Raw genomic sequence first — 8,472 nt, 5'->3', positions numbered from 1 at the left:
TGCAGGCTCCGAAACTGGCCGCAGGACACCTGCTCCGGCGGCTCCGGACCTGACCGCGCGGCGCGGGGCGCTCGCGCTGGGCAGGGCGGCGCTGCGGGAACCCTGTCAGCAGCCAGGATCCCGAGTGCACTGCTGGATGCTGATCACGGGAGCTGGGCGGGCGAGTGAGAAGTCGGTTACAACAACCCGGCGCTCGTGCCCGTAATAGTTACGGACCCAGCAGGTTCCCCTCGCCTCAGCCCCAGTGCGCGCACACACTCACCCCCCCCCCCACCCCCATGCCGGCTTTTGAAGCGACTAACGGAAAAGTTGTGTCGACGAGCGCCGGGTGTCAGGGGGACCGCGAGCGGTCGCAGGCCCCTCCGCGCGGCTTCCGGGAGCCGCCCTTCCCGACCCCGGAGCACCCCTCTCCAGCTCTCCTGCAGCCTCCCGCCCCGCAGAGCTCGGCCCAAGCGGGCTCCGAAACTACGCGCGCGCCCGAGCGTGCGTCTGGCGCGGAGACTTCTGGAGTTTTTGCTGTGTTTTCAGGGCAGACTCTGAGCGCCTGGGCAGAAGCGGCTCACTCGCCGCCGCACCGACTGAGCCTGCCGCTCGCGGAGTCCCTTCGCCGGGGGACTGGGAGACAATTGGGCCTGAAACCCAAAGAGGAAGAGTCAGCTGCAGCGGCGGACCGGAGAGGGAAGGAGAGCACCTTTATGATTTGGGGGCCAAAGTATCCGCACACCTTAGAGCAAGAGGCGCCCGCGCCCTGAAATTCTAACCTTGGGGGGTAAAGGGAGCTTCAACAAGGGGAGAAGTCTAGCTCCTCGCTGGTGTGCGTGTGTGTCCCTAGGTGAATAAAAATAGGACTCCTGCTGACTCGGTGCGACCCAACCTTTCTCCTCCACATCACCACCACCCCAGCCCTACTGGGGAAAGAAAATGGAACCCACCCCCAACACACACACCTCACCCCTCCCCGGCCCCCATCCAAGTATTCCAAGTGGCTGCGGTCGATAAGAGCGCTGGGACCGCCCCCCAGCCCGGCTTCTCAGCCTGGGAGACAGATGGGGGGCGGGGCCCATCCTAGAAGGGGCGGAGGAGGCCCAGGGTGGGTAAGAAAAGAGGGGGGGTGAGAACTGAGAGACTCTGAATCGGTAGGCGAGGGGGCACCCGAAGGAGGGCCGGGAGGACTCTGCGCCCGGGGGGAGGAGGAGGGGGCAGCTCTGCACCAATCAGTGTCGCCGGCCTGGGAGGTTGCTAGCGGTATCCACGTAAATCAAAGGGCGCGGAGCCAATGGGAGGGGGCGGAGGGGGCGGGGCCCAGGCGCGTGCCGCTGCGAGCCGGCGCTGCCAAGAGAGCGGGAGAGAGCTGGAGAGAGCAGGGAGAGGGGGGAGTGCCGAGCGAGTCAGAGAGTGAACGAGAGCGAGAAGGAGGGAGAGGAGGAGAAAGAGCGAGGGCGGGCGGGCGGGAGGCGGCGGCGGCGGCGGCAGTAATAGGAGCAGCAACAGAAGGCGTCGGAGCGGGCGTCGGAGCTGCCCGCTGGGGGAGAGAGAGAGAGAGAGGAGAGAGAAAGAGAGCGAGCGAGGAGAGGGAGCCCGAGGCGAAAAAGTAACTGTCAAATGCGCGGCTCCTTTAACCGGAGCGCTCAGTCCGGCTCCGAGAGTCATGGCGACCGCAGCGTCTAACCACTACAGCCTGCTCACCTCCAGCGCCTCCATCGTGCACGCCGAGCCGCCCGGCGGCATGCAGCAGGGCGCGGGGGGCTACCGCGAGGCGCAGAGCCTGGTGCAGGGCGACTACGGCGCGCTGCAGAGCAACGGGCACCCGCTCAGCCACGCTCACCAGTGGATCACCGCGCTGTCCCACGGCGGCGGCGGCGGCGGCGGGGGCGGCGGCGGCGGCGGGGGCGGGGGCGGTGGCGGGGGCGGCGGCGACGGCTCCCCTTGGTCCACCAGCCCCCTGGGCCAGCCGGACATCAAGCCCTCGGTGGTGGTGCAGCAGGGCGGCCGCGGCGATGAGCTGCACGGGCCGGGCGCCCTGCAGCAGCAGCACCAGCAGCAGCAGCAGCAGCAACAGCAGCAGCAGCAGCAGCAGCAGCAGCAGCAGCAGCAGCAACAGCGGCCGCCGCATCTGGTGCACCACGCCGCCAACCACCACCCGGGGCCCGGGGCATGGCGGAGCGCGGCGGCCGCGGCGCACCTCCCGCCCTCCATGGGCGCGTCCAACGGCGGCTTGCTCTACTCGCAGCCCAGCTTCACCGTCAACGGCATGCTGGGCGCCGGCGGGCAGCCGGCCGGGCTGCACCACCATGGCCTGCGGGACGCACACGACGAGCCGCACCACGCCGACCACCACCCGCACCCGCACTCGCACCCGCACCAGCAGCCGCCGCCGCCGCCGCCCCCGCAGGGCCCGCCGGGCCACCCGGGCGCGCACCACGACCCGCACTCGGACGAGGACACGCCGACCTCGGACGACCTGGAGCAGTTCGCCAAGCAGTTCAAGCAGCGGCGGATCAAACTGGGATTTACCCAAGCGGACGTGGGGCTGGCGCTGGGCACCCTGTACGGCAACGTGTTCTCGCAGACCACCATCTGCAGGTTTGAGGCCCTGCAGCTGAGCTTCAAGAACATGTGCAAGCTGAAGCCTTTGTTGAACAAGTGGTTGGAGGAAGCAGACTCGTCCTCGGGCAGCCCCACGAGCATAGACAAGATCGCAGCGCAGGGGCGCAAGCGGAAAAAGCGGACCTCCATCGAGGTGAGCGTCAAGGGGGCTCTGGAGAGCCATTTCCTCAAATGCCCCAAGCCCTCGGCCCAGGAGATCACCTCCCTCGCGGACAGCTTACAGCTGGAGAAGGAGGTGGTGAGAGTTTGGTTTTGTAACAGGAGACAGAAAGAGAAAAGGATGACCCCTCCCGGAGGGACTCTGCCGGGCGCCGAGGATGTGTACGGGGGGAGTAGGGACACGCCACCACACCACGGGGTGCAGACGCCCGTCCAGTGAACTCGCGCTGGGGGAGGAGCAGAGCGCGGGGCTCCCCCTCCCCTTCTGTCTGTGGCCCTTTCCAGGGGGGCCCTCCACCCCCACCCCGTTGTTCCCTCTCTAACTTCTGATTGTTCTTTTATTTTTAATTATTATTCCCCCGTCCCTCCAAAAGAAAAATAATAAGGAAAAATGGAAAGCAACTGAAACACTGGACTATCCTATGAGCGGTAGCAGGTGTAATGATGTGTTTTGACCATTGCAGGCGAATACCCAGGCAATGGAGTGAATGGAGTGTCTCTTAGAGTGAGGAGTGTGTGATAGAGAAAGAGAGCGAGAGCGAGAGCGAGAGCGAGAGAGAGAGAGATGGCAAGCACTGAGATAAATACCTGGCAAAACTAAATCACTTACCAAAAAGGAAGAAAATCCAGCAAACCATGATAAACACAAAATGCGGCTTCCTCATGCTCTGAGTTGGCACATGCTGCTGTGTTTATTTCTGTGGATCCCCATCAGGGAGGAGGGAAGAGAAATATCCATTTTTTTTTTATACAGGCAAGATTTAACCACATAAATTTGCACTGCAAGAAAATTGAAGTTTACATGAACAAATTCGTGAACATATTTTTCTTTTTCTCCCCACCATTAATTGTAGAAAGTTGCCGTTTTGGATTTTGTTTTGCTTTGCTTTATTCAGCGGACAGAGTTGAAGCCAGCTCCTGACCACTCTCCATTTCCAGTGCTCTTGTGTTGCTCCTTGTTCTTACTGTCTGTGAACTATGGTTATCTTCAGATCCCTCTTATATTTGTGTAAGATGTATTGTTCCTTTTACCAAAGCAACACGGTTGGCTTCGTGCAACATGAGCAGTTATCTGCTTTCAGGACATGCCCATGGTTTGCCCGCTTCATCCAAGGCAAGAATCCACTTTGGAATATAAAAATAACAGTCAAGTATTGGTTTTTGTTACCAGCCACAAAGTAAACTTCATTTTCAGGCAGTGTTTCTGGGGTAGGTTATGGAAGGGAGAATCAAGAAAAATCGATAGTGAGTGACTGATTGCTTCATTTTATCAGGCGGGCCCATTGTGAAAGAGCTCAGAGGAAATGTGGAGGTTAAATATATTTCCAGAGTTGTCCAATAGAAAGAAAGTGGCACTTTGAAGAGAACTGGGGAAATATATATATATATATCTTTGGATGTCCCTGAATAGTTCTCTGCTTTCAGTTTTAATAACTTAATTATGAGCAATTATTTATGCTGACAACAGCAAATTAAACTTTGTTCCTCTAATAAGTTTTTTTAAAAAAAAGCAAAAAGAAAATAACCCAGGAACTTAATAGGGTATGCAGAGAGTGTGTTTCTTAGCACACAAATACCTATATGCATACATAGAATATCTCCACTCAATTTTGTCTTCACTGGCTCATTTGTTTGTCAAGTCATAGCCAAGGTCCCACACTGTCTTCTCCGGTACTTTATTACAGAAATACCGGTTTGACTTGGACAGAGCTTTCTCCTCCCTTCTTTCACTAAGGAAGCCAAATGAAGTAGGGGGGAAATACCATTTTCAATCCTTCCTTTCTCCCCTTTGTTAGTAGTTTTAAGTGCATTTTTGACCTTACCTTGATGGAAAGTGGTTAACTCCCAACACAAAAGACTCCACTGAGAAGTGTCTGTGAAAAAAACTTGTAACTGTATTGAATATAAATACCATTAAACTGTGATCAGTTAATATTAAAAAATTATCAGCACAAAAGGGCACTAAAAAGGGAAAACACTTTTTATTAACCTTAAAAGTTTGTGTTTTTTTTTTTTCTGGTTAGGTATTAGACAAAATTTTATTTTAAAGGTTGAATTTTCACTACCATAAAATTATGGTTCAGCATCAGATTAGCATTGCACTCAGTAGTTAAGGTTTTAGGAAATATGCTTTATACAGTATTGTCTTTTCAAACACCTGTGATTGTTTCATTTCTAATGTTTTTGCAAGATAAATGGTGACTTATAATGGGCATATTTATTTGCCTGTATTTCATTTCCCCCAATGAATGTCACTAGGAGATGGGCACTGAGCTGCTTGGGGGGCATCACACAGCTTGTTCCTGAGTAGGGGAAGTAGGCTTTAGTGAAGCAATCCAGAGCAGGGCAAAGAGCCAATGGGAAAGGGAGGAAATGAATTTTCAGATACTTAGTACCAAGTAGGTAAGGTCAGAAGCTGAGTTTAGGGGATGTGTCTATGGCTCCTCTAAAACTCTCCTAGGTTTACTCAGATGAAAGTTACCTCTGAACCTTACCACTATGTATATATGTTTAATATCTGTCTTTTGAAATGCAGAAATAGTTTAAATGTTCCTTTGTCTATTTTTCTTTTTTTTAATGCTACCCAGGGAAATATTTTCATATCATTTTTAAGTGGCCTGCCTCAATGTATATTTATTTCTTTTGAAGCAAAAAGGTTCTGGAAACTGTTTTTCTGTAGCTTTAAATGAGTAGGTGAGCAAAATCTATATGGGATGTAATTTTTTTTGTTCAGTCTCTTTTAAAAAATACTTTGTTTTGGTACATTTGGTTGTGCTTGTGGGGAAAATAAAAACGCAGAGATCCTTATATATTTATGTTAAAGTAATATTTTATTATCTACATAAAACAGAAATGCACAATACCTTCATAGTTTGTTCTAATTATTGAAATATCTTTATTTTATTTTTAAAGATAGTACCAAGTTTTAAGGGAGGGGGGGACCCTAGACCTTATACTGACTGAGTTGAGTTGTGTGTAAAACACTTCCCTTCCTTTATACTTCATAAAGTTTTGGAATAAATTTTATGCGTATATTGCCAGGTTTCATGTTTATAACTTTCAGAGGCTTTCTTCTTCTTCTTCTTCTTTCTTCTGATTCATTTTTCTTTGCAAAAACTATCAGTCTCAAATCTTTCAGTCACTATGCCTGTAGCATTAAATCAAAATAGTTCCTGGATTTGAGCTTCAATTTGTTTGCCTTTCCATGGTTCCACAAAGAGACATTTGTCCCCTTTAACTGTATGCAGCCATTTCTGCATCTTCTTCCCAGGTTAGCTGAACCTTATTCAGTTGTGCTGTGTTGGAGAGGATCAAGGGAAGGAGGTAAACTTAAACTTTGATCTTCACCCATAGGTCTTCACATATTTTGAGATCCATAGAAAAGTAGGGCTTTTTATAGGGGGCTTTTTCTTCTTAACAATTAACAGATATCATCCAACAAAGAGTAATCCAGACAATATGCTGTGTATGTGTTTATCAAATGCTTAGAAATAGAAATGACATATTATCTGCTAGGATTGCAGAAAAAGATAGATTTTGTAATGATTTGTAGAGCAAACAAACAGGCTCTCACAGAAGAAAGGTGGATAAATAGGAACCTACGGGAAAGACTCAAGTCAAGATGCTCCTATCAGATATTCCAGGCGTTCTTAGATGGAAGCTTACATTTGCCAAAATCAGTCTTAAGGTTAATGAGAATTCCAAATGGTGTTGGGTTACTTTGCAGGTTCACTGATGAAATTAAAGTCCTTCTCGGAACACTGGTTTAAGTTTAAATGTCTGTTTTGAAAGGTAGTACTGGGCTTATTACATCTCATCATCTTTTCTAACTCCTAGTCAATATTGCAAGGGTCCCAAACAGATTCAGCCAAATGATCTTATCAATAGACTGAACAAGAAGTGACAGAAAGAAGAAGTGTTTTGTGACCACAGACATGCTGATGGGTAAAATGTTTAAGCCGGGTATGGATTTGAGTTCTGGGTCAATATCCCTTTGCTGTAGGCAGAAAGCAAGCAGCATCTGCCCTCTGCAGGGCATTTTAGCGGACCTTGAGAAGGCATTTTTGTTCTTAACCACAGGGGCTACCGAATGGAAACCTTCACATGTTAAATGAACACACCATAGTTTTGACCCCCGCTCGCCGCCCTTCAGATCCTTACCACTTGACTAGTTTCCACACCCTTTTGGAGAGTATATCACACACTAACATGGAAAAACTCCATCACTAAGGCTGTGAGAAATCTGTCATCACTAGATATTGGCTGGCCACAAGGACAAACCCTTTTTCCCTCCTGAAGACAACAAAGCAAAATGTCATCATCCTGATAGAGCTCTTGTATTTCCTCAAAATATGTCACTTGTAAAATTTATGATGTAACATGGGGGAGAACCGATCATGTGATAGTCATGCGAAGGTCAGACAGAGGCAATGGCTGCAAATAACATGATGCTTGTCATTTCTGAACATTCTCTGTTCCCACGAAGTAACCTCCTTTGTATTTCAGATGGCAGCAACAAAAATACTCTTTGCTTCCTTTCCCTTCCTGTTCCTTCCTGTGGAGGACACACAGTGGTTGGCAAAATTTTCTGGTGAAATGACTTGATAAAGGCACTCATCTTTCTATCTTCTTCTTTGTCCAAAAACAGCTAATAAAGAGAATGCAACAGCAACAATGAGGGAGAAATGGAATTTGGGTGCCTTGGTACCTGTATGCATATGTCTATGTGCTGCAATTGTTTGCCTTTTATTTTCCTTAATATAGAAGCAGCTTGGACAGTGCTGGGGAGTGAGGTGAAATTGTCTTTTTATCACACCTCTCTGTGATTTGTCTGTTGATTATTTAAATCAGTCTATAAAACTCAGTTCTATGTTCTACTGGATTCCTACGCAAGTTTAAGAACGAGGTAAAGAACAGCTTGTATAGAAAAGGAAGGAAGGATGGAGAAGTGAGGGTCAAAGCAAGTGTTTCTCCAGGTATGCTTGTGTATCTCAACGAGTAAGGTAAAGGGACAGTGTTTATTTAAAATGAAAGGAAAAGAAGCATCTTAAAAAGTACTGTGAATCCTGACAGTTTGGCTGGGTGTGATGTACAGCTAAGTTTCATGTAAACATTCTCTCTGTTTAGGAAAGTTTACTTTTTTAACAATGCATAGACTCTTAACAGGGGCCAGAGAGAACCAGGGCTTCTGATACCTAGTCCACCACTTGATTCAAGATAGGAAACAATGCAAAAGTGGCAGGGGCCTGCCACCCAACTAGCAAATCATGAACTTCCCTGGCCCATGGTGGCAGAATGAGGGCCTCTGTTGTTTCAGTTTCCTCTTAGGCAGAGCTGGGGAGGCCGTGTAGGAGTACCAGAGAATGGTTTTTTTGTTTTGTTTTGTTTTATTTTTATTATTCTTAAAGGCTTTGCCTGGTTGTGAAGATAAAGAAACAACCAGGATATTTTCCGAATTGTTCTGGTCTTGGGGAGGAAGCTAGGAAATTTGTTCCTTCATTTTCTATTTCTAGAAGAAAAAAAAAAGTTAATTAACTTTATCTGTAGGACCCTTCCTTTACCTTAATAACACCTCCACTTAGGTTAGCAGTTAGAGGTCTCAGAAACAATACCACCTTCCATCAAAATAACCCTGGTCTCTCTCATTGTTCTTGAATTCGGATGGTAACATTAAGATGGATTTCCCAAAGAAAAAGAAAGAAAGAA

General features: G+C 48.8%; 1 protein-coding gene across 1 annotated transcript; it reads left to right on the top strand.

Moving 5' to 3' along the window:
* The first annotated feature begins 1,333 nt into the window (after positions 1-1,333).
* POU3F2 (POU class 3 homeobox 2) lies at positions 1,334-5,635 on the top strand. The gene has a single exon (XM_008263291.3). The coding sequence runs from the start codon at positions 1,649-1,651 to the stop codon at positions 2,984-2,986; it is 1,338 nt and encodes a 445-aa protein (XP_008261513.2). The 5' UTR covers positions 1,334-1,648; the 3' UTR covers positions 2,987-5,635.
* Positions 5,636-8,472: the final 2,837 nt, after the last annotated feature.

The sequence above is a fragment of the Oryctolagus cuniculus genome, chromosome 5 (genome assembly GCF_964237555.1).
Source record: "Oryctolagus cuniculus chromosome 5, mOryCun1.1, whole genome shotgun sequence".
In the NCBI taxonomy this organism is placed as follows: Eukaryota; Metazoa; Chordata; class Mammalia; order Lagomorpha; family Leporidae; genus Oryctolagus; species Oryctolagus cuniculus.
The sequence above is the reverse complement of the archived record's forward strand: the minus strand, read 5'-3'. Positions and strand labels throughout refer to the sequence as shown.

Coding starts and splice junctions, on each gene's coding strand:
- POU3F2 (XM_008263291.3), top strand. CDS start 1,649: ATGGCGACCGCAGCGTCTAACCACTACAGCCTGCTCACCTCCAGCGCC.